Here is a 26,422-nt window from a genome sequence, read left to right on the forward strand (position 1 = left end):
GGTGGACTAATACATCCTAGGACCTGGAGTAACCCTGCACAAGCTCATCTTCTTGAAGGCTCCCTGCAGCCCGAGGAAACCTTTTTATGCTTGTAACTTTGGTGCAAATCTGAGAGCTTTCTGTCCTTGTGCTCCAAGACTGAATCAATATTAATATTCTTCCAGTGTCTGTTGATTACGTGTCGGTGATCAGGTTGCTGTTAGCTGGGGAAGACTGTTAGAAGAGGCACTGCACCAACATTCACCTTGGAGGGTAGGTCCTCCCAACCTTCAGACATAACCTCAGGCAATAAACTGCAAATGAAGATAATTAACTGAATGGATTGGAGTCCAATTATTCATTCCACATTCCCCAGTCCCTGTTCTTATTGGAATGTGTGACTCATACTGACACAGATTTTAGATGTTCCTTTGCACCTGGTCTGCACAGGGATCAAAAACAGCCATTTATTATGCTTCGTAGAAATTTTTTTTACAACTTTAAATATATAAATAATTAGTCACAATATTTATCCTGAAAAATAATTCCATTCCAATATTTACTGCAAGGACTGACGGGTAGCAGCCCCTCACAAATACTCTCAACAGCAAGCAGCCTCATCGCACAAGCTCCATCATTGATCAGTGGCACTGATCAGCCCTCTGTCCCCCAACTCTTGCCCACGTTTCCTGCCCCCTTGCCCCCCCAGCCTCTGCTCTATTTGGTTGAGCACCATATGACAGTCAGAGTTGCTCCAGTTAAATCCAAGGCTGGAGTTTGATCACAAGCTCTGGCTCTGATTCAGTGCGGACCCATCCCTAGCCTCGAGCGGTGTAAACAAGCAGCAGGAGCTAGGCTGCTGTCAGCTCCTCAAGTATGCACCAGGTCTAGGGAGAGCAGGAGGGGCTGGATCTCGCTGCTTGCCCCACGGAGTGGCTTCACTGTCACATTCTGGCTATGGACCATGCAAATTCTGCCAAAAGCCAGCCCAGGGGCAGCTGGAGAGTGGTGGCCCCTTTGGCCCAATTAACCCTTACAGCTCTGCAAGCTTGACACCAGGAGGCAAAGCAGAGGTAGGTTCTGCTCGGGGGTGGGACTGCGAGGCGGCAGCATTCACTGAACCCGCTTATTACCCAGTGGAAGTAGAAACCTGGGTTTTGATCCATGGGAGGGCTGGAGAGGGTCCAGAGCCCCCCCTCTCCGGGAGCTATGCACATGAACCCTGAGTAAAGTTTGGAACCAGTCACTGTGCAGTTACCAATACACCGGGATCTGGGCCTGGAGGCAGATAAGGGATGGGGTGAGGTGGGGCTGGAGGTCCCAACATCAGCACCTGGTGGACAGACTCGGACAATCAATGTACCCCTTTAAAATGCTACTCAGAAACTGGCAGAGCCGGCTAAGTGCAGCTTGCCTTTGTCTCACGCTGTTCACTACAATCAATACACCGAAACAAACATTAAATATAGAAAATATATAAAAAAGCAAAATATACAGTGCAGGCTTCGATGTAGCATCAACCACACCCTGTCTATTCACACAGGCATGGAACTGATTGGCTTCGGTCATTGCTCTACAAATCCAGTGGTCATCACTTATAAATGTTTGCATTTTAAAAAATCAACTTTAGTCTTTAGTGCACATTTGTCTCTGGTTTGTCCTGTTACTCGAATCCGCAGTTCATGAAGTTCTTACATTTGGCCATTAACAGTTTTAGTTCCGGAAGATTCCCCTTGAGAACAGCTGGGCCAACATGAAACACTTCTGCGCTGATTGACTCCGACATCGATTGGATAATCTGTGGGACTTCTTGAGTTTTAGACCTGAAAATTCAAACAGGGCGATGTGAGTGTGACGGAGTGCGGCGGGCAGGGCAAAGCGCGACCAACACCGACCCGCAGGAGTCAGCCACTGATGTAATGTTAGTCAGCAAACAGACACAACACATTCAGAACTGGCTGACACCCCCCCGGCCCCCTCTACAGCAACACTTCCCCCACACGCCTCCCCTCACCGCAACAACCCCCCCACTCAGATCCAATGGGACAGATTCTCCGATTCTGAGACTAAGTGTGGAAGACTCATGGAGTTGTACGTGGAAAAAATTGGAGCTGTCCCCTCACCGATGCTGCGACCAGTGAGGGGCTAATCTAATTGCTGGGCCGTGGCCGTGCATGTGCACGGCGACGACCTGCAGCGGTCACGTCGTACAACATGGTGCCGTCCGTGCGCGGACCCAACCTGCCAGATAATGCCCCCCTGGACATTCCCAGCCCTTGCCGAAGACCCCCGGCCAGCAGCACAGTTTCCGCCCGACTGTGGCGGTGCTGGTCACAGTCCGCAGCCACCACACCGGGTTCCCGCATGGATGGAACCACATGCCCCCCGTGCAGTCGTGACCCCGGCCCATCAGGGATGGAGCATTGAGGGACGTCCTGAGGTCATCCCAATGGAGTGCAGCACGTGCCGTGATTATGCCGTTTCAGGGGGGGGCGGAGCATGCGAAACCTGCGTCAAACAGGCGGAAAATGGGATTTTCCGCCCGATCACCGATTACGAAATCAGCGTCGGGAAACAAAGAATCTCGCCCCCTGTTTCTTGTTCCCCATGGTGTTTCTTTCTTTCTTTTTTTTTTTAAATTTTAGAGTGCCCAATTCATTTTTTCCAATTAAGGGGCAATTTAGCGTGGCCAATCCACCTACCCTGCACATCTTTGGGCTGTGGGGGCGAAACCCACATGAACGCGGGGAGAATGAGCAAACTCCACACGGACAGTGACCCAGAGCCAGGATCGAACCTGGGACATCGGCGCCGTGAGGCAGCAGTGCTAACCACTGCACCACCGTGCTGCCCCGTGCCCCACTGTGTGAGGGGCTAGTTTAGTTGCATCCCAGAACTCCTTACCTGAATCTTGCCACCTGGTCCTATGTTTGGGAGACGCCCTTCCCTCCACTGATGTGCTTGAACTTCTGATATTTCCGTTTGCCGCTGTTCTGCTTGCGAGCCCGGAACACGGTGGGAGCTGCAGTCACCAAGGACCCTGGTGGGAAAATGAAACCATCAAATTCTGAGCCTGCAACATCCTGGGTCCAGCCTGGCTTCAGCCAATTAATCTCAGCTAGGGCTAAGTCTTAGAACAAGTAAGGTAAGAGCTGAATACCCTGCCCCTGGTTAATGTCTGTTAGGGACGGGTTTAGCTGTGATCCTCTCCACAGTTGAATATTTTGCAAACATTCACAATCCCATCTCACATACGCATGGGATGAGCATGTTGGTTAGGGCGAGTAAACAGTAGTGGATAGAGGTGCTATGCATGAGCAACATAAACACGTACTGGAGTGTAAACAGGACTCGATCTATACTCCGCTCCACCCAAGACAAGAGAGGACAAGCACACACACATCATACACCCCAGACCCACCCAGACACCCATCAGAAACCCGACCCACCCAGACACACATCAGACAACCCAGACCTACCCAGACACCCATTGTGCAACCCAGACCCACCCAGACACCCATCATGCAACCCAGACCAACACAGACACTCATCATACCCGATGCAGCCAGACACCCATCAGAAACCCCGGCCCACCCAGATAACCATCTGCCCCAACTTCCCAGCGCCTTTCCCCTGCTGTGAGCCTCAGTTGTGGGATACTCACCCTCTCTCTCCCGGGAGTCTGCGTATTGAGCTGCAGTCATGCACTTGCATTCCACGTGGTCCATCAAGACCAGCACGGCTTTCCTGGTTACAAGGCGTCTGCGGCGATACACCCTTTTTATGACCTGAGGATGGGTAGAGAGGACACAGAGCACTCAGCCACTGCAAACCACAAATAGAACAGAAATACAGTTCCTCAGTCACAGTTTGCTGTCAATGTTTGTCACAGAGACTGTGTCAGCAGGTTTTTAATGAAGGGAATGCACACTCCATTAAGCGGCCCATTCCTGCTGCACTTTTCCAGTATTTTCCATTATTCTCACAAAGATACAGACACAAGCCATTGATGGTAGACGTAGCCGAATTGGACAAGTCAGGCCAGGAGAAAGGCCTAAATATCAGATACATCTCTGCTCAGCTCTGAGGATTCTAGAAGCTTCCACTGACACCTTAGGAATTTTTTTTTCCTGAAATTTTCCTGGAGGGTCTAATGCAAAAGAATGGAGGGAATTTCCTGGAACACTTTGACTGAGCCCAGGTTATTCTTTCCCATCTGATAAGGGATGGAGTTGTATTTCTGATCAGACAGGGTCAAAGAGCTGAGGAAATAACAGTGGCTGCCTGCCAGGGTCACTGGGCCATGTGCTCCACCCATCACAAAGGAGGAGGCGGCACACACACAGCCAACTGAGACACTCCTCGTCAATCCTGCAGGATAGGGCAGTCTGACCAAGCAGAACCACATGCTGCTACCCCAAAATCAGCAACCCCCTCCCTGTCAATGCCCCTGTTACCCCTCTCCCTTCATGTTGCCCTGACATCCATATTCATTGCCCCCTCCCCCATAGTCCTAACACCCCAATTCCCCCTTCCCACAACTGTTGGTCAACCCACCCCCCTCCCCACAACTCCAACATATCCACCCCACATTCCGCAACCCCTAATCCCCCCCCAACTCCCTTCCCCTACCCCACTTCCCCACCCACCCCAATGCACCCACCCCCTTTCCCATCCCTCACCCCCAACAAACCCATCCCCCTTCCCCACGCACAACACACCCACTGTAATTTTTCTTTGTTCTTTAGAAAAGAGGCGACAGTTTTAGATAGAGGATCTGGATCGGCGCAGGCATGGAGGGCCGAAGGGCCTGTTCCTGTGCTGTAATTTTTCTTCTTCTTCTTTGCTCACTCCCTGATTCCCCTACCCCCATTCTCAGACATCGTACACCAATCCCCTTCCCATCCCTCTCCCTGCCTCCTCCCGGAAAACCCAACCCAGCTCCAGGACAACTCCAACCTATTCTGTCCCACACCCCTGGCATCTCCTATTGCCCCTCACCCCCGACACCCCAATACCCCTCCCCGACACTCTTGTTTCCCCCTTCCCCAACCCCACACATTGAAATCTCCAAACCCCCCTCACCCCAAAAACCTTCTCCGACACCCTGTCGTCTTCCCTCCCCCACCGATCTCGAACCCCCACCCTGACATTCCCCACAGTACTACCTTGCAGCAACAACACTCCTCACCTGTACGTGCCGTTCGTGTACCTTGGTTGCCTGACACTTATAGTTTCTGGTGTTGCAGCAACCTGAACATCGCTGTACCTCCACACAGGACGGCCACACAATGAAGTTGGCGGCGGTAGGATCCACCATACTGCGTGTAATTTCGATTACTGCTGGCCTCACCTTGCACTCGGCAGGCTTAGCATCTTCCACCACTGTAAGAGACAGGCACACAGGCTCAACACAATGATCTGGGCGCACACAGTGCCAACCCCTACCCCTCACTACCCCCTAGCTCCTCAGCTACATCACTCAGAATTACGAGTAGTCCACACTGCTTCCCCAAAAAGCATCTGAATGGAGGACAGGAAGCTGGAGAGATGTGGAATCAGAATCCCTACAGTGCAGAAGGAGGCCATTCGGCCCATCGACTCTGCAGTGACCCTCTGATAGAGCACCCTACCTAGGCCCATTCCCCCACCTCTATCCCCATAATCCCACCTAACCTTTGGACACGAAGGGGCAATTTAGCGTGGCCATTCCACCTATCCTGCACATCTTTGGACTGTGGGATGAAACCGGAGGAAACCCATGCAGACACGGGGAGAACGTACAAACTCCACATAGCCAGTCACCCAAGGCTGGAATTGAACCCCGGTCACTGGCGCTGTGAGGCAGCTGTGCTAACCAATACCACCCAAACATTGAAGGCAGAGGTACCAATGGTGGAGCGACAGGACAGGTCAGAGGAACTGGCAGTTCAAGAAAGCAAGGAAGGGATTCTTGGATTTTGAGATAGAAGAAGGGTAGAGGCCATGAAAGGATTTAAAGACAAGAATGAGAATTTTAAATTGGTGAATTCTGGGACATGGCAGCCAATGTGAGTGAGTGGATGCAAGGTTAATGAGGAGCACAGGTACAGGTGGCTCAGTGTGGGATAGGATTCAGTCAGTCACCTCCACCTGACCTACATTGGTTCCTGATCCAGCAACGCTTCCATTTTAAAAGTTTCATCCTGCTTTTCAAATCCCTCTATGGCCTCAGCTCTCCCTCTTTTTTTAATCTCCACCAGCTCTCTGCACTCCTTCAATTCTGGCCTCGTGAGCATCCCCAATTTTAATCATTGCACCAGTGGTGGCCGTGCCTTCAGTTGATTGGAATTCCCTTCCTAAACCTTTCTACCTCTCTTTCCTTTAAGAGGTTGCTTAAAACCTCCCTCTTTCTTTGACCAGGCTTTGGTCACCTGACCCAGCATCTCTTCATGTGGCTGGCTGTGTTAGATTTTGTCTAAGTTACGCTCCTGTGAAGAGCCTTTGGGATCCTGACTGTACCAACTGATGACCCAGCCATCCTCAACCCCCAGAGGGAACTGACCAACAGTTTTCCCCCCCATTGACCCCCAGTCCTCCTGTTGTCTCCTGTCTGACCTCATCCTCTCCCAGGGAAACAGGTCTAATGCCCCCACCCTATCCCCCCCGGGCATTCCAACTAAAACCTGTCACCCCTCCACCCGTATTTTCCCCTGGGGTATTCCAAGTAAGCCTACCCCAGCCCCACCCTTAGGGATCCCGCTCATATTGCCCAAGAGTGCCAAACAATACCCCCCCCCCCCCCCCCCCCAAAAGGAACCCGACTAATTCCCATTGTGTCACTGGCATCAGCAACTGGGAAGCACCAGATGTGAAGTGCTTGCAGATGAGCCCCTCTCTCTGTCCACACTGACCACAGAGCCTAGCCCAGCGGCCTGAACTTCGAGGAGTTGGATAGTTTGTACAGGAATGGCTCTCACCTGGGCTGCGGGTCACACGGAGAGATCGCCAGTGACCCTCTCCAGTTACAGACACGGAATAAAGATTCTCAGAATTCTCACCATCTGAAAGGAAACGCACGACTGGTTATTATTTCCATCAATCCAGATTCTATACTTAAAAATGGGCTGATCGAAATAGACTAGAGGCCAAAGACAAAATATAACATTGCCTATTTCCAACAAGTATTTTGAATGAAATAAGTAAAACACTGCGATCAGATTGTTAATTACCTGCTGCTTAAAAACCAGCCTTTAACTGGAAACAACTAAGCAGTACCAGGGCAGCATGGTAGCATTGTGGATAGCACAATTGCTTCACAGCTCCAGGGTCCCAGGTTCGACTCCGGCTTGGGTCACTGTCTGTGCGGAGTCTGCACATCCTCCCAGTGTGTGCGTGGGTTTCCTCCGGTTTCCTCCCACAGTCCAAAGATGTGCAGGTTAGGTGGATTGGCCATGCTAAATTGCCCTTAGTGTCCAAAATTGCCCTTAGTGTTGGGTGGGGTTACTGGGTTATGGGGATAGGGTGGAGGTGTTGACCTTGGATAGGGTGCTCTTTCCAAGAGCCGGTGCAGACTCGATGGGCCGAATGGCCTCCTTCTGCACTGTAAATTCTATGAATCTATGACTCTTAAGGGCAAAGAAAGTCCTAATTCATTGCTGTTTTCATATCTTCGTTATACTGAGAACAGGATGTTCTCCAAACCCTAGGCAGACTTGCTGCAAAATCCGCACCTTTGTGCGACAGAACATGATTCCAGCTGCCCCAGTGATGGACCATGCGCCTCTGCAATAGAACCACAGGAACAGGGGGAGGCCATTCAGCCCCTCCTGCCTGCCCCACAGGAACAGGGAGAGGCCATTCAGCCCCTCCTGCCGGCCCCACAGGAACAGGGAGAGGCCATTCAGCCCCTCCTGCCTGCCCCACGGGAACAGGGAGAGGCCATTCAGCCCCTCCTGCCTGCCCCACAGGAACAGGGAGAGGCCATTCAGCCCCTCCTGCCTGCTCCACGGGAACAGGGTGACGCCATTCAGCCCCTCGAGTCTACTCCATGGGAACTGGGAGAGACCATTCAGTCCCAAGGCTCTTTTGTCATTCAGTTGGATCGTGGTTGATTGGTTCCTGGACTCCGTCTCCCCACCTTAACTGAACAAAAAAAAAATCTAGCAATCTCAGTTTTGAAATGTTCTTTTAGGGCTGGTTTAGCTCAGTGGCGAGACAGCTGGTTTGTGATGCAGAACAAGGCCAGCCGCGCGGGTTCAATTCCTGTACCAGCTAACACGAACAGGTGCCAGAATGTGGTGACTAGGGGCTTTTCACAGTAACTTCATACTTGTGACAATAAAAGATTATTATTATTTATCGTACCCAATTATGTTTTTTCCAATTAAGGGGCAATTTAGTGTGACCAATCCACCTACCCTGCACATCTTTTGGTTGTGGGGGTGAGACCCACGCACACACGGGGAGAATGTTCCACACGGAGAGTGACCAGGAGCTGGGATCGTGAGGCAGCGGTGCTAACCACTCTGCCGTGCCGCCCTGCCAGTTTAGAAATTTTCAATTGACCCCTGGCTTCAGCAGCTTTTTGGGGGGGAATAAGTTCCAGAGATTCTGGTTACAAATGAGGAAATGAGAACGAGGTCAAGGTTGTTTCCTTTGGGATAATGTTGAGGAGGTGACCTACATGGAAATACATGGAAGGAGACCGTTCAGTGTGTAATCAGTCCATCTCAGTATTTACTCCACACTTGAATAAATCACCCTGACCTGCTCTATTCCTATTATCCCATTCTCCGCCTTTCCTTCATCCACCTATGAAATCTACTAATCTTCAATATTGACACAGGTTTTTGCCTCACTCACTAACATTGGAAGGGAATGGTGAAGCCTCACATCTCTCTGTGTGAACAAGATTTAAATCTCCTACCTTTAATTTTTGTATCTTATGGCCCCTTGTTCATAATCTATGTACTACCGGAAATGCGGGTTTAAATCCCCTAAGCCCATTCTAAATACTTCACTCCTGTTGTCTGCAATCGGTGTCGTTTCAACAGAAAGATACTTCAATTTTTCAAACCTTTCCTCACAGCCTTCAAATTATGAAGGAGCTTGACAAAATTGACCAAAGCGAATTGTCCCCTGCATTGAAAGGTTCAAATCCTTTGAACCTTTCGGGCGATGGGGTTGCAAATGGGGAATCCAGGAACCATTGGGAGATTATTTTTCACCCAAGCTGGAATTGAGTTGTGACATAATTTACCTGGAAGTGAAGCAGGCAACGTGAATGGGATAGAGGAACAACTAGACGTGCCCCTGGACAGGGAAGGTATCAGCAGCTATCACAGTTCATATTTATGTAGCCCCTTTAAAGTGCTAAAACAGCCCAAGTGTTTCTTTGGGGCACAACCAGGCAAAACTGAACAGCAAACCATACAAGGAGATATTCATGGAGGAGACCGATAGCTTGGTCAAAGTGGTAGGTTTTAAGGAGTTTCCTAAACAAGGAGATGGAAATGTTTAGGGTGGGAATTCCAGAGCTTGGAGTCTAGGCAGCTGACGCCATGGATGCCAATGGTGGTGTGATTTAAAATAATAATAAGAATCTTTCTTGTCACAAGTAGGCTTACATTAACACTGCAATGAAGTTACTGTGAAAAGCCCCTAGTCGCCACAATCGGCACCTGTTCAGGTACACCGAGGGAGAATTCAGAATGTCCAAATTACCGGATAGCACGACTTTTTGGGACTTGTGGGAGGAAAACGGAGCACCTGGAGGAAACCCACGCAGACACGGGGAGAACGTGCAGACTCCGCACAGACAGTAACCCAAGTGGGAATCGAACCCGGGTCCCTGGAGCTATGGAAGCAACTGTGCCGCCGTGGTAAAATGATATGTGCAAGGGGCAGTTTCGTAAGGTATCAGGTAATTGGGTGTGTCTAAACAGGTCGATGTGATGGGTCTGGTGTGTGGGTGCAGAGAATCAGCATGCTTTCCACTTTTGGGTGCTAGTTTGCTTCTCATCATCAGCGTGCACCACTGGCTGGCAGCGGTGAGAAAAAGAGAGCCAAAATGTATAAATCTCTCCCCGTCAGTACACAGCCTCTCTAGCATCAAGTCCTCAGCAGTGCCTCCTCTTGGTGATATATTCTGGGTCCTTTGTGGTGAAAGCTACAGAGAAATGCAGAGGAGGTTTATCGTCCAGGCATGCAGTGTGCCCCAACTCTGGCATGTGGACAGACCCTGGTGGTCATGGACCAAAGCTGTGGGCAAATAGCTCCACCGTTTTGTGGCTAGCTCGGTTGAGTTGAAGACTAAGGGAGAAAAGCCTGACAAAAAATCTGGAGGCGGACTGGTGTTTAAATACGTCATTTTCTGTGGGCTTTGCATTCCTTTGGAAGGGCGAGAGGGGTCCTTGACCTTTGGACAGTCCAAGGTCTCCGTAAATTTCTGCCCAACTTGGTTTGCTGCAGGGTGTTAACACAAGCGAGACAGCAGCTTTGGGTGATAGGCCCAACTCGACTGGCGCAGAGAACGGGGTGCTACAGGCTATCACCATCTTGTCGCACTGGTCTGTGACATCCACCTCAAGTCAGCCACTGACATGGTCCAATGGAGCTTGGGTTTTCTGCTCAACAAGTGGACAGAATCTATTGCACAAAACAAACAAAAAAACCTCTTCAATTATCAAACTGGAACGTCATGAAGAAAATGTAAGGAACTCGACACTCTTGATGATAGGACATTCCAGAAATGGATCACAACGTCTTCTCTCCAGTCACCTCCCAACTCAAACAGGGCCAGTCAATCTCATCATTATCTATGCTCCAGTGCTGTGATCCACTATAGAACTGAAAGACCAATTCTAAGAGGTGTTGACATTAAGAGCAGAATCCTCAGGGGAGTTTCAATGCAAGAGTGAGTGTGGACCATGGGCCATGGCCTCAGAAAAATAAATGAGTACAAACAGCGACTACTTGAGGTTTGCAGCTGTCATGAGCTTGTGTAACTAGCACCTTCTTTCAGAACAAAGTGAAAATGAATACACACAGACACACAAAGTGAAATGAGACATATTTCTGGACACCATCTACAAACCACACTCAACATATGAGAAGCAAGAGCAGGAAAATGCTGACTTGTTTGAGGCTGATATCACTGTGATGGAACTTGTTACTGAAACCAAACAGTCCTTGCTCATTAATTACAAGAGAGATTTGAGCGAGAAAACTCTGAATGCACGAAAACAATGGCCTCAAAACTGTGTGGCAGTCCATCTAAGACTGCTGGTTACAATTCTGCCAGAATATCTAGATGTGATTTGACACATGGATTGTCAGATGCATGAATGAAGGGATCAAAAAGGCAACAGGTCCATCAGCAAAGGAAATAGCTTAATTGAAAACAAAGAGGGGGGGTTCATCATTAACTGCAATCATTGTTGGAAAGTACTCTCAGGAGATCACTGTCATTGAAGAAGCTCTAAACACCATGGTAAACCTTCCTGTCCTGGCAAAGCTGAATATCGAAACCACAGTGAAGGAGCTTGGAAAAGCTATTGACTCGTTTGCTATGGGCACAGCTCCAGGTGCCCATAGCACCTGCCCACCTGAACCGATCGAGCATGGGAAACGGGCATTCCTACAGCATTTTCACAAACTTCTCTCAGTGTGCTGGAGGGAGGGGCAGAGCCCCACGATGTGCATGATGCAGAGATTGTGGGCCTGTAAAGAAACACAAGAGTGACTGCAGCGATTACAACAACTGCTGAAGAACATGGAAAATGTATTTGCCTGTGTTGCCCTTGGCAGACTGTGGATCTTGCCTGAATGCATCTACCCCGACTCCCAAGTATGATTTCAGAATTGGAGATCCACAATTGATATAATCTTCTTGGCAGCTGCAAGAGAAATACCGTGAACAAAGGAGTCCGCTATTTACCGTCTTCATCAATCCCACCAAGGCATTCGACCATGTGAGCAGAGGTGGCCTATTTAAGCTGCTGGAGAAAATTGGCTGTCTGCCAAAGCTGTGATCTCCTCTTTACATGACAGCATGATGGGTAAGGACAGCTGTGAGAGGGCAACATCGGAACCCTTTGAGATCCGCAGAATTGTGTCCTGCCACCGATACTCTTTGGCATATTCCTCTCTTTGCTGCTGTCACATACCTTCAGATCATCTATAGAGGGTGTCCACTTACATACGGGAACTGACAAAGAACTGTTCAGCCTTGCCCCCCTGAGATTCAAAACAAAGATGCGGCAACTCCTCATCAGAGAGTTTCTCGATATTGACTAGCACTCCATACTGAGGAACACATTCAGAGGCAAATAGACAGACTGACTGACACCTGTAAAGAGTTTGGTTTGACCTCAGCATCGAGAAAACAAATGTCAAAGTCCAGGATGTTGCCATGACATAGTGCCAACTATCAGCATTGGCAATGTGGTGCTGGGGCTGTTAATAGCTTCACACATCTGGGCTCCACAATCACCAACAATCTGTCACTTGATGCTGAAACCAACACATGCATCACAAAAGCTGCAGCTGTTATGTCCAAGCTGAGTAAGAGTGTGTGACAACTGCAACCTGACTGAGAACAGCAAATTACGAGTCTATCAAGCCTGTCACCCCAGCACACTCTCTATGGTGGTGAGACCTGGACAACATACACTAGAACATAGAACATAGAAAAATACAGCACAGAACAGGCCCTTCGGCCCATGATGTTGTGCCGAACCTTTGTCCTAGATTAATCATAGATTATCATTGAATTTACAGTGCAGAAGGAGGCCATTCGGCCCATTGAGTCTGCACCGGCTCTTGTAAAGAGCACCCTACCCAAAGTCAACACCTCCACCCAACACGAAGGGCAATTTTGGACACTAAGGGCAATTTATCATGGCCAATCCACCTAACCTGCATATCTTTGGACTGTGGGAGGAAACCGGAGCACCCGGAGGAAACCCACGCAGACACGGGGAGGATGTGCAGACTCTGCACAGACAGTGACCCAAGCCGGAATCGAACCTGGGACCCTGGAGCTGTGAAGCAATTGTGCTATCCACAATGCTACCGTGCTGCCCTTAAGAACACTATATCATTTTACCGTAATCCATGTACCTACCCAATAGCTGCTTGAAGGTCCCCAATGTTTCCGACTCAACTACTTCCACAGGCAGTGCATTCCATGCCCCCACTACTCTCTGGGTAAAGAACCTACCTCTGACATCCCCCCTATATCTTCCACCATTCACCTTGAATTTATGTCCCCTTGTAATGGTTTGTTCCACCCGGGGAAAAAGTCTCTGACTGTCTACTCTATCTATTCCCCTGATCATCTTATAAACCTCTATCAAGTCGCCCCTCATCCTTCTCAGTTCTAATGAGAAAAGGCCTAGCACCCTCAACCTTTCCTCGTACGACCTACTCTCCATTCCAGGCAACATCCTGGTGAATCTCCTTTGCACCTTTTCCAAAGCTTCCACATCCTTCCTAAAATGAGGCGACCAGAACTGTGCACAGTACTCCAAATGTGGCCTTACCAAAGTTTTGTACAGCTGCATCATCACCTCATGGCTCTTAAATTCAATCCCTCTGTTAATGAACGCCAGCACACCATAGGCCTTCTTCACAGCTCTATCCACTTGAGTGGCAACTTTCAAAGATGTATGAACATAGACCCCAAGATCTCTCTGCTCTTCCACATTGCCAAGAACTCTACCGTTAACCCTGTATTCTGCATTCATATTTGTCCTTCCAAAATGGACAACCTCACACTTTTCAGGGTTAAACTCCATCTGCCACTTCTCAGCCCAGCTCTGCATCCTATCTATGTCTCTTTGCAGCCGACAACAGCCCTCCTAACTATCCACAACTCCACCAATCTTCGTATCGTCTGCAAATTAACTGACCCACCCTTCAACTCCCTCATCCAAGTCATTAATGAAAATCACAAACAGCAGAGGACCCAGAACTGATCCCTGCGGTACGCCACTGGTAACTGGGATCCAGGCTGAATATTTGCCATCCACCACCACTCTGACTTCTATCGGTTAGCCAGTTCGTTATCCAACTGGCCAAATTTCCCACTATCCCATGCCTCCTTACTTTCTGCAGAAGGAAGGTAGGAGAAAAGGCTGAACAATTTCCACCTCCACTGACTCAGACGTATCCTTGGCATCTCTTAGCAGGACCGTTCATCAACTCATTCTGGAACATGCTAATTCCTTCAGCATACGTTCATTCCTAAGCCAACAATGTCTGTGCTGGTTTGGCCACATTCATTAGATGGATGACAGCCCCATTGAATTGACCATTGGGCCATGCATGACCTCCTGGGCAGCCTTACCTCCCCTACATGGACACGTGAAACTGAGATATGAAGATGGCGGATATCGGCACAGTCTGACAGCCATGACCTCTGGAGGCTGACTATCTGGTAGGGTATTGGAAGAGATGAGCAGAAACAAAAAAAAGTTCAGCAGGCCTACAAGAGGACCGGAGAAAACAGAGGCCAGCGAATTGTGCACCTTCCCAGTCCTCCTCTGCAGAAAATGCAGTAGGGACTGCCATGCTAGAGTGGGGCTCCTGATCCACACCAGCCGATGCTTAATGCAAAGTTGACCAGCACGGTCAAAACCATCACCATAAAAGATGGAAAATTGCCACCCGGCGATGTGGGGTGGTGAGGTGAGGAAGTGGTCAAGACCAATCTAGAGAAGATGCCCTTATTGGGCCTAATGGTCTTGCCGTCTCCAAAATTGCTCAATATTGCTAATCAAGAATTGTGTTCAATTAGTTACATTGGAAATGGGAGAGAACCTCCAGCAGTCTAGGGGTTAACATAAATTCTGGCTGCGAGATTAAACATACTGAAATGCTAACTGTGTCATATTTAAGAAGCAGAAATGTTAATGTGAAGGTCAATAGCACAGGGGAAAGAAAGAAACTTTGTTCATTTGAATTCTTCAGACAATTGCAAATACAAACTATCAGGAAACTATTCCACAAATTCCATCCTGGTTATGATATGTGGAATGCTAACACAGGGTGCCTATATTTAGAAGCATATTCATTGTGTTTGAAAAATACAAAAAAGAGACTGGCATTTAACAATGCTGGGACAAAACCCAGCACAGTGAGCCGGCCAGCACCCTCACGCGATGCTTCACTCTGTTATACTGGTGAGGAGACAGTGGACCCTTGCCAAGGTCCATTGGACTGTTAGACAATTGCAGGAAACACTGGGCTTTCTTAGATAGCAGCTGAGCTGGGGTTCGAATGGACAGCAGACAAAACAGGCGAGAATTGAAATGTCATTCCAGTACGCTGAAAGGAATGTGGCCCCATCTGGGAGCACCCTCAGCCCAGGAGAGAATACTGAAGGGCAGGGCCCACTCACCCTTCTATGTACCCTGCGCACTCTGCTCGTGGCTTATTCGCTCACGGCCGGGCCTACACACCTAATTATCTGGCAAATACCAATCCATAACAAAGTCTGTGGGTTCCCCAAGGTTGCACACTCTTTTGTCTCCAGCTCCATTGTCTTGGCATACACCCTTCACGACGCACCCGGTCCCCCTCCACTCTCAGCACAGTCGACACACCCTTGCGCAATGGGACTCTCTTCCTAAACCCATCTCCTCCCCCTCTCTTTCTCCTTTCGAAGGTCCCATGAACTCCAGAACCCTTGGCCCTTCCCTGTGTTCATGTCTTTCAATTCATGTTGAGTTGCTGATCTTCACCTTGTGCTGTTCAGCTCTGCAGGTACCAGCCGTACCAGCCTCCCCGAACAGGCGCCGGAATGTGGCGACTAGGGGCTTTTCACAGTAACTTAATTTGAAGCCTACTTGTGACAATAAGCGATTTTCATTTTCATTTCAGGTGGCACTGTACACTCCAAGACACCAATCTCCAGAAAGGTGGCTGAATGGCCACTGCTCATAATTGGTGGGCACAACATATCTGTAACCACCCACGGCAGCACTAGGGAACACCCCTCTGATCACCTTTTACCCACGGATCAGTATCTACGCTTGCCCCCCCCAACCTCACTTCTGTTATACCCGCAAGCAATTCCAGATTGCCCCTTCCTCTGCGTATTGCCCCCTACCTGCGCATTACCCACAATCTATCTATGATTTAATTTACCTCGGGATCGATGCTGGGGGAGGCTCTGGAAGCTGCTGTACTCAGAAGGGATCCGGTCACCCTGTTGTTTTTGGAAGGGGGGGGGGTAGAGAAAAGAGAGAACAGAGATTAGTGAGCAGCATTGAATTTACCCAAAGGACACAATCCTAACCTTCAGCAACCTGCCCAGAACTAGGGAAGGGACAGAGATGTGTGTTTGGGGGGGGGGGGGGGGGCAACACTCCCAATCCCCCTCCTGTCAATAAAAATCAGGCTACAAAGAGCCCATACATCTTACTGTAACCTCCCACCACACAAGTCTGGAGACAGCCCACTGTTTAACTCTGAATTATAAATTGCAATAAAGCCACACTGTCTCTCACTGTCCTGTATCACCTCTGATGTACCCCGTTACAGTGTTTTACCCCTCTCCCCCCCAGCTCACCTCAGTGGCCGGCCACAGGTAGCAGAGTGTGAACAGTGCGATCTCCAGATTCATGGCTCGGCTCGGCTCCCCTCTCGGTTGCTCAGCTCAAAGGGCAGAACGTGAACAGCTCATCTCCACTCTCGCCGGTCCCGGGACAGCCACACACGCGGGGGACTCCCTCCTGACCGAAAAGCAGCTTTGCACCCAGCCGCTGCTGGTTCCTCCTTTGGTAATTAGTCCCGGGCAGTGGCTGGAAGCCGGAGAGGAGCCTGATCCTTAGTAACAGGTGGACTGTGTCCCTGGTCTGTGTCCACCGTCAATCCCCAGCTCAGTGTCAGGAGCAGGGGCACAATCTCCAGCCAGCCTCGCTCTCTCTCTCTGTCGCTCAATCGGACCCTCTGAGTTTGAGCCTGTCTCACGGTGTGAATCTGCTTCTCCCTGTGTGTAAGTCTGTCTCTCTCCCTCTTTTTGTGTGTGTCTCTGTCTCTCTCCCTCGTGTCTGTCTGTCTGTCTCCTGTGTCTGTCTCTCTCCCCCGTGTGTATTTTTCTCTGCCTCTCTCCCCCGTGTGTATTTTTCTCTGCCTCTCTCCCCTGTGTGTGTGTGTCTCTCTCCCCGTGTGTGTGTCTCTCTCCCGTGTGTGTCTGTGTCTCTCTCCCCGTGTGTGTGTCTGTGTCTCTCTCCCCGTGTGTGTGTCTGTGTCTCTCTCCCGTGTGTCTTTCTCTCTCCCCGTGTGTGTCTATGTCTCTCTCTCCCCGTGTGTGTCTATGTCTCTCTCTCTCCCCCCCGTGTGCGTGTGTGTCTGTGTGTCTCTCTCTCCCCTGTGTGTCTGTGTCTCTCTCTCTCCCCTGTGTGTCTGTGTCTCTCTCTCGCCCCTGTGTGTCTGTGTCTCTCTCTCTCCCCTGTGTGTCTGTGTGTCTCTCTCTCCCCCCTGTGTGTCTCTCTCTCCCCTGTGTGTGTCTGCCTCGCTCCCCTGTGTGTCTCTCTCACCTATCTCGCTCTCTAGCAGTTGTTGCCCCGTCCTTGTCACAGTGAATAAATAACTCTGTCCCCTCCTCCTGCGCTTTTATAACCAGGGGACGAGTGAAGGTGTGGAGAAGGATTGCGCATGTGTCCCGGGGATTCCCCTGTCTCCGAGCTTTCTTAAAGGGGAGGTGCAGCCTGGCGTCTAGCCGACAGAAAGTCCACCCTGAGGGGCAGTGGATCGCTGGAGGTGAGAGCACTCATTACCAAAGTCAAACAGCCCAGCAAGGACACCAAGCTGCCTCCCTACTCACTTGTCAGCTCCAACGCTTTCTGTCCCTTCAACTTATTTTTATTTCTTCCATCTTCTTTTCTCCAGATCCCATATTTTCCAGTCATTTTCTTTACCCTCCTATTGTGCTGTTCTCACTATTTTCTCTATTGCTCCATCTTCCTCATTTCCTCTTCTCGCCTTTTGCTTTCTCTCTTTTCCAATCTCCCTATTTCTCTCTGTCCTCTCTATCTCTCATTTTCTTGGTCTCTCTCTCTCTATCTATCTGTTTCTTTGTTAGTCCAGCTCTGTTTTTCTCTGTGCCACTTTCTCTCTCGACCTTTCTCACTTTGGCCTCCCTTCCTCAAACTTTCTCCTCTTTTTCAGCTATTTCTCTTTCTTTTCTTCCTGTTTCTTCCCCTCTTTCTTTCCCTGTTTCAGTGCATCTCTCCCTTCCTTTTATGAAAATGAAAATCGCTTATTGTCACAAGTAGGCTTCAAATGAAGTTACTGTGAAAAGCCCCTAGTTGCCATATTCCGGCGCCTGTTCGGGGAGGCTCGTACGGGAATTGAACCGTGCTGCTGGCCTGCCTTGGTCTGCTTTCAAAGCCAGCGATTTAGCCATGTGCTAAACCAGCCCCGATCTTCCCCACTCTCTCTCTCTCCTCTCTCTCTCTCCCTGTTTTGCTATGGCCCCATCAATTCCTGCCAGCTCTTTTCTGTCCGCTCCCTGTCAATGTCTTACTCAATATCTTGACTTGTTTCTCTCTCCCTCTCCCTTTCTTTTGTTCTTTGCATCTCACTTCTCTTGTTTTGACTCCACCTGCATAACTTCCCTCTCATTCTGTCTCCTTCTAATTATCTCTTTCTCACTCTTGTCTCTGTACTTCTCCTTCTGTCTTTCTTAACAACTTTCTCTCTCCATGTCTCTCTCGCTCTCTGTCTCGTTTACTTATTTTTTGGCTGTGTTTATCTCCTGCTGTTGCTCTCTCCACCTCGTTTTCTCTGTATTACTCTCATTTTCTCTGTCTCTTTCTCTTCACTTGTCTCTCTCTCTGTCTCGCTTTCAGTCTTTCTTTCTCCCCTCTCTCCCTTTCTATCCATTCCTCTGTCTAGCTCCATCTCTATTTGTGTCCATCTGTCTGTCTCTCTATCCGTTTCTCTTTCCATATCTCTCTCTCTGACTTCCTTTCTATCTCCCTTGGGTGCTTGTCTCTTTTTCTGCCTCTCTCTCTCTATCTCTCTCTCTCTATCTTTCTCTCTCTATCTTTCTCTCTCTGTCTTGCTCATTTTCTGTGAGTATTCTTCCATCCCATCTCTTACTCTTCGTTTATCTTTCCAGGCGGAAATGGACAACATTTCAGATTATGTCAGCCCACTTGATCGGCACCCCACCCACCATTTTAAATATTCACCCCCCCCCCCCCCCTCATCGATGCACAGTGGCAGCAGTGTGTACCATATTGTGGTAGTCACCACTGTTGTATTATATTGTATATATGGATATTACGGTAAGGCATACTACAGGTACGGGGGTAGATCCCTGCCTGCTGGCTCCGCCCAGGAGGCAGAGTATAAATGAGTGTGCTCTCCGAACAGCAGCCATTTTGTAAGCATTTTGAAGGGCCATAACGCTGCCGTCAGTACCTGGCAAGCTCTTCATCATGGCACTCCTCAACAGATTGAAAGCAGAAGTCGGCAGCATCCTTCGTGAAGAACAGGCACGCTTTCTGGTTGGCAGCTCAGGAACCTTTTGATAGAATCTCTACAGTGCAGAAGGAGGCCATTCGGCCCATCGAGTCTGCATCTATCCTTGGAAAGAGTACCCTACCTATCCCCGTAACCCAGTATCCCTGCCTAATCTTTTGGACACAAAAAGCAATTTATCATGGCCAATCCACCTAACCTGCACATCTTTGAACTGTGGGAGGAAACCGGAGCACCCGGAGGAAACCCACGCAGACACGGGGAGAAAGTGCAAAATCCACACAAAACATCATAGAGCAGAGCTTGGGGTACGAGAAGCCACTTGTTCAACTTGATTGATTTCAAGAAGGCTTTCAACAGCATAGATCAATATCACTCTGGTATATCGTAAGACAGTATGGCATCCCGGAGTGGTATATCCACATCTTCAAAGCTTGATAACATAACTCCAGTGTCTAATGAGCATTGATTGGCATAAGACATCCTCCACCCCTCAGATTGGCTGACAGTTTTCTAGTCCCCCCAACAGGGAGGAGTCACTGCACAAACCAACCTGAGACTAGGTCCCAGGAACGAAGGCCCAAGTAAAGAGTTAGGGATCGCCACGCTGGCCGAAAAATCATGTGCTCCAAGACACGATCATCAGTCTTGAGATTAGCAGCACCAAGGTTTATGTACATGTCAGCTGTGAGAAGACCAAGACAATGACAACTCAACAGCAACAAGGCCCTCTCGTCAACATGGGGCAATAGAACATCAAGGACGCCAAGCACTTCCTCTACCTAGGGAGCAATACCTAGGGAGGGTAATGTAGAAATTGATGTCCACACGAGAACTAAAATAGGGCTGGTCTTCCAGAGACCCCACGCAGTATGAGTAACCAACACAATTAACACAGCAATGAAGCTACAACTCTACATGTCCAAAGTGGTACCAACCCCAATCTATGCCAGTGAGGTATGAAAGAGAACACCAAAGGTGTCACACAAGTTGGATGCCTTTCCCCAGCACTGCCTACATAAGACCCTGGGTATCACATGGAGACACAGCATCACCAATGACAAAAGTACTGCAGAGGACTGATCAGGGGTGCCTGTCGGACATATCATGATGGAGAGATGACTGAGGCTGGTAGGACACGTTCTTCTTTTCCTGAATGTTCATCTCACCAGTGTGGCAGTAGAATGGATACCACCAGGCATAAGAAGAAGACATCGTAGAATTTACAGTGCAGAAGGAGGCCATTTGGCCCATCGAGTCTGCATTTGGCCCATCGAGGCCCTTGGAAAGAGCACCCCATTTAAGCTCACACTTCCAACCTATCCCGGTAACCAAGTAACTCCACCTAACCTTTTTGGACACTAAGGGCAATTTAGAATGGCCAATCCACCTAACCTGCACATCTTTGGACTTGTGGGAGGAAACCGGAGCACCCGGAGGAAATCCACGCAGACACAGGGAGACCATGCAGACTCCACACAGACAGTGACCCAAGCTGAGAATCGAACCTGGGACCCTGGAACTGTGAAGCAACTGTGCTAACCACTGTGCTGCCCACAAACATGGCTAGCCAAAGAAGACCTGGTGAGATGTATTTGAGGAGGACATTCAAGAGTAGGACATCACCTGGGCTGGAGTGAAGAAGATTGAGATGGACAAGGGCTGGTGGCAGAGTCTTATTGCTCATTGTCCCACACGGGATTGGAGGAACCAATCTAAATCTCAGTGAACACCTACAAACAGGAATGTGATAAATTACTAGATCACTTTTTTCTTTCTGGTGTTGATTAAGGGATAAATATTAACCAGGACACCAGGGATAATTCCCCTGCTTTTCTTTGACCCAAACAGGCAGATGGGCCCTCAGTTTAATGTCTCATCTGAAAAATGGCACCTCCAACATTACAGTTCTCCCTATGTGCTGCATTGAAGTGTCAGCAGAGAGTTTTGTGCTCAAGCCCTCAAGGGGATTTGAACCCAGAACCTTGTGATTCAATTAAGCCACAGTGACGCACACACTCCATCTCTCCCTCTCTCAGTCTTTGTCTCATTCTGTCTCCTTTTCTGTCTGTCTCCATCTTTCTCTTTTTCTGGTGCTGTGTCTCTATTTCCCTGTAATTTTTGTTCTGCCCCCCCCCCCCCGTGTCTGTCCTTCTCCAATCTCTTGCCATGTCTGTCTGTCTGTCTCTTTATCTGATGCTGTGTACTGCTTTCTGTCTGCCTTCCTTCATCTCTTTTATTCTTCTCTGCCCTGTTCTGTTTTTCCCAGTTTCTTTCCACTTTGAAGCTGAATGTTGCTTGTAGTTTATAGCACCACCTGTTCAATATTTGAAAGGTGCTGCCTTTTCATTCATTTGCATTTCCGTCTTCAAACTAATTTCTGGTCATTGGAGTATCACACGATTCCATTAGTTGTCAGTGACTCTTTGAAACTGGCGCCTGTTGCAACCTGTTAACTATTGACTGGGTCTGTTACAGAGAGCTTCTTGTACCATTTCAAAAGATAAAAAGTCAAGCAAGAAACTACAAATACATCTCCCATCAAATGCCTGCCTGGGGTCCCTCCAGGTAGAGTCCTTCCTGAATAGGGTTTGGAATTTTCCTGATGAGATCCCACAGGTTTGGGATTCATCTTCCTGGGATCCCATTGGTTTGGTGTTCCTCTCTTCCTGGGATCCCATTGGTTTGGTGTTCCTCTCTTCCTGGGATCCCATTGGTTTGGTGTTCCTCTCTTCCTAGGATCCCATTGGTTTGATGTTCTTCTCTTCCTGGGATCCCATAGGTTTGGTGTTCTTCTTTTCCTGGGATCCCATTGGTTTGGTGTTCCTCTCTTCCTTGGATCCCATTGGTTTGGTGTTCTTCTCTTCCTGGGATCCCATTGGTTTGGTGTTCCTCTCCTTCTGGGATCCCATTGGTTTGGTGTTCCTCTCATTCTGGGATCCCTTGGTTTGGTGTTACTCTCCTTCTGGGATCCCTCCTACTGGGATCCCAATTGTCCTGGGTTACTTCCATCAGGCAGAAGACACTGAAGTCTGAAGACCCCCGCATCTTGACATAAGAACAGATTCTTCCCCACAGCTACTAGACTCCTCGTCTCTCCCTCTGTCTGATCTGTTCCCTGTAAGAACACTATTCACGACACCCTATGCTGCTCCTGCACATGTATTTGCTTTGTCTGCCCCTTGTTCCGCACTGTAACCAATCACTATTTGTCGATGTACTTTGTTGATTACTCTCTTTGTCTATTGTATACGTACTGTGTATGTTTCCTTTGCTGCAGAGAAATGCTTTTCACTGCATTTTGGTATATGTGACAATAAACCAATCAATCAATCAATGAATGCTTCTCTGGATCTGTTCCTGGAAGGGAGCTTTTCGAGCATAAGGGCGCTGGAGGAGAAGTTTGGGCTGGCGAGAGGGAACAACTTTAGATACTTGCAGGTGAGGGATTTTGTACGCAGACTGGTGCCGTCCTTCCCACGTCTCCCGCCGAAGGGGAGGCAGGACAGGGTAGTTTCTAGGGGAGAGGTGGGAGAGGGTAGAGTTTTAGATGTCTACAATGAGCTAATGGGAGCTGAGGATATGCAGACCGAGGACCTGAAGCTTAAGTGGGAGGAGGAGCTCGGGGGGGGGAGCTGGAGGGCGGTATTTGGGCAGGAGCCCTGAGCAGAGTAAACACGACCGCAGCATGCGCCAGGCTCAGCCTGATCCAGTTTAAGGTCGTGCACCGGGCCCACATGACGGTGGCCCGGATGAGCAGATTCTTCGGGCTGGAGGACAAGTGTTTCACTCCGGCATCGGAGGCTGTTCCCAGCCCCCTATTCTCCTGGCCCCGGGGGGCTAGGAGTGGCGCCACGTCATTTACACGTGCCGGGCCTTGGCGCCGCGTAAAAGCGGCGGCGCGTAAATGATGCGACCGGCGCGGCGTAAATGACGTCACCAGCATGCGCGGATTGGCCGGCGCCAACCCGCACATGCACGGTTGCCGTCCTCCCCACAAGAAGATGGCGGATCAATCTTGCGGGCAGCGGAGGAAAGGAGGTCCTCCTTCAGAGGGGCCGGCCCACCAATTGGTGGGCACGATCGCGGGCCAGACCCCTTTTGAGCCCCCCCCCGGTGCAGGAACCCCCCTCGTCCCCCCACAGGCCACCCCCCCCCCCCCAGCGTTCCCGCGCTGTTCCCGCCGGCAGCGACCAGGTGTGGATGGCGCCGGCGGGAACCTGTCGTGTTGGGCAGGCCGCTCGTCCATTACCAACGGCAAGCGGCGATTCTTCCAGCGGCCAGCCGTGATTCGCGTCGTGCCGGTTTGGGGAGGGTGGGAGAATCGGTGCGGGCGTCGGGACGGCGTGGCGGGACTCGCGCAGCGCCCGGGCGATTTTCCCACCTGGCAATATCCCGGGTATTGAAAACTGGGGTGGTAATGAGCCCGGAGGTGGCAATCTTTGGGGTTTTAGAAGACCCGGGAGTCCAGGAAGAGAGAGAGGCCGACGTTCTGGCCTTTGCTTCCCTGGTAGCCCGGCGACGAATACTGTTAGCATGGAGGGACTCAAAGCCCCCGAGGGCTGAGATATGGCTATCAGACATGGCGAGCTTTCTTGGCCTAGAGAAAGTCAAGTTCGCCTTGAGAGGTTCGCTATTAGGGTTCGCCCGAAGGTAGCAGCCATTTATTGACTTCTTCGCAGAGGAGTAAGCGTCAGCAGGGGTGGGGGGTGGTGTGGGGGGGGGGGGGGGGGGGGGGGAGGGTAGAGTAGAGTAGAATAGGGGGATATTGAGGCAGGTCCTTGCGTGAACAGAGCCGTGGTTTGCACTATGTTTAATTTGTGATTTGTGTCTTAACTTCTTTTTTTTTGTACTGTACAATGTCACTTTTTCTATATGCCAAAAAATACCTCAATAAAATTGTTTGTTAAAAAAAAAGAATACTTCTCTGGCTGGGGGAAACTCGCATACAATTGGTCCACTAGTTGATTGGAGCCTTGTCGATGTTGAACACAGCGTGGACCACAGCAGGGGAAGCGGTGTCGAAGTGGCAGAGACAAAGAGACAGTGAGTGTGGGGTAGAAGGGGGAGGGCAGTGGGGAAGGGAGAATTGATGGCGGGTTAGTGTGGGAGGGACAGAGGGTGTGGTTATGGACAAGGGGTGTGGCGGTTGAACAGTGGTTGAGGGGCAAAGGATGAAGGGGAATGGGGAGAGACAGGCAAAAGCAGTAGGTGGAGGAGGGGCAGACCGCAAGGAGCAATGAGGGTGGATCGGTGCGGGGGAAGGGGAATGGAAGGAGAACAATGGAGGAGAGGCAGGGGGTGAGGATGTTGAGACGGTGAATGCTTTGACTGCCCGTGATTAGCTTCTGTTGTAGTATTTGGACTGGGGGTATGTAGAGATTTTAAGCCAGCACTGCTGTGTAATGTGCTCACTGGATTTGTGAGGAAGTCAAAATCGGAAGTATTGTACATGAGTTGAGCAGATGGATTTGTATTTAAGGGAAGTGAAATATGTGGAGGGTATCAAAGGTAACTGTGTGGTGTTTGGTGTCCTGGATCTGGGCTGAGGCCTGTCCCTTTAAGCAGGGGATGTGGGTGTGGGTGGGTGGGGAGCCGGGTGTAGCTCCTGATTAGGTTCTAAATTCCAACAGACTGAAAATCTCATTCCTGTTTTGAGGGAGGAGGCATCATTTTTCCATTCAATGAGTAAAACTGCACAACAGTCACCCCCAGGGAGCAGAGGTTCCACTCTGGAAGATTTGATATAACATCCTGTTTATCAATGTCATCAGACTGCCCCCGACCCCCAGAAACAAGCAGACAGCACACATCAACATCTAAAAATAGGACATATGCATGCTGAGTCTGCAGACCACTCACTTCACCCGCCTGGCACAGTTATAGGGAGTATCTCAGTTACATGGGGCCTGGTGAGCAACGGACACTGGGTATTGAGGGTCATGGTGGGAGAGAGACGGGACTGCAACGGTTGGGTACAGCGACTCCAATAGCAGCCTCTCACTCTTGTACAATCTACCTTGTCTATCCCTTTAGTATCCTATCTCTTGGAGTGGCACAGTGACGCAGTGGTTAGCACCACTGCCTCACGCCACTGAGGACCTGGGTTTGACCCCAGCCCCGGGTCACTGTCCATGTCGAGTTTGCACATTCTCCCCGTGTCTGCATGGGTCTTGTCATAATATACAGACAAGTATTTGATGGTGCAGAGACAGACACTGACTGATGCACTGAAAGACCAATCAACACACAGAACACAGCAGCCAATCACCAGACAGGACACGGCCACTATATAGCCAGAGGGCACTAGTTTTCCCGCTCATTCGGGATGCAGCCTCTGAGATAGCCAGAGCCCGTGATCAGTAACACGAACATCTACCATGTGCTAGCAATATAGTCTGGTCAGGTTAGCCTCAGGTCTCCAGTCAACCTAACATAGTGTCAACCCACAGTGCAAGTATGCTTAACAGCTCATAGCTAAATAAAATAGAGTTGTACTTCTACAAGTGTTGGTCGCCTGTCTCTCTCTCTGCTCTGGTAAAAGCAGTCCTCGCAGGCCCAGCATACCCAACACATCATGGTACCAGTACGTGATGTTAGAGTTTGATGGACCTACCCTGAAATAACCTGCCTTCAACCAGCGATCAGCCATCTGGTAGTATGGACAGCATCCGCCCTCCCTCGCTGCTCCGCATCACCGGCAACCTCGGTGCGAACTGGAAGATTTTAAAACAAAAGTTTCAACTGTACCTCGAAGCTACCGACCTGGAAGCTACCTCAGACGCCAGAAAGATTGCTCTCTTTTTCTCCACGGCCGGGTACCACGCCATCCATTTTCTCAACTCCCTCACATTCGCTGAAGGTGAGGACAAGTCCAAGTTCAAGACAGTCCTGCTCAAATTCGACAGCCACTGTGACATCGAAGTCAACAAAAGTTTTGAACGCTTCGTCTTTCAACAGCGT

The 26,422-nt window shown here is 49.7% G+C and overlaps 1 protein-coding gene across 1 annotated transcript; it reads right to left on the reverse strand.

Moving 5' to 3' along the window:
* Window positions 1–397: 397 nt before the first annotated feature.
* On the reverse strand, window positions 398–17,538 carry LOC140403888 (platelet-derived growth factor subunit A-like). Its single transcript, XM_072492107.1, has 7 exons — window positions 16,539–17,538; window positions 16,115–16,175; window positions 6,940–7,023; window positions 5,172–5,365; window positions 3,645–3,768; window positions 2,885–3,020; window positions 398–1,803 (listed from the first exon to the last, which is right to left on the reverse strand). Exons 1-6 carry the CDS (start codon window positions 16,590–16,592, stop codon window positions 2,905–2,907), a joined length of 633 nt encoding a protein of 210 aa, XP_072348208.1. The 5' UTR covers window positions 16,593–17,538; the 3' UTR covers window positions 398–1,803; window positions 2,885–2,904.
* Window positions 17,539–26,422: the final 8,884 nt, after the last annotated feature.

This window comes from Scyliorhinus torazame, chromosome 29 (assembly GCF_047496885.1).
Source record: "Scyliorhinus torazame isolate Kashiwa2021f chromosome 29, sScyTor2.1, whole genome shotgun sequence".
Lineage (NCBI taxonomy): Eukaryota > Metazoa > Chordata > Chondrichthyes > Carcharhiniformes > Scyliorhinidae > Scyliorhinus > Scyliorhinus torazame.

Coding starts and splice junctions, on each gene's coding strand:
- LOC140403888 (XM_072492107.1), bottom strand. CDS start 16,592: ATGAATCTGGAGATCGCACTGTTCACACTCTGCTACCTGTGGCCGGCC. Junction 5,366..6,939: donor CCGTGTGACCCGCAGCCCAG/GTGAGAGCCATT, acceptor TGTCTCTTACAG/TGGTGGAAGATGCTAAGCCT. Junction 3,769..5,171: donor TACACGAACGGCACGTACAG/GTGAGGAGTGTT, acceptor ACCCATCCTCAG/GTCATAAAAAGGGTGTATCG.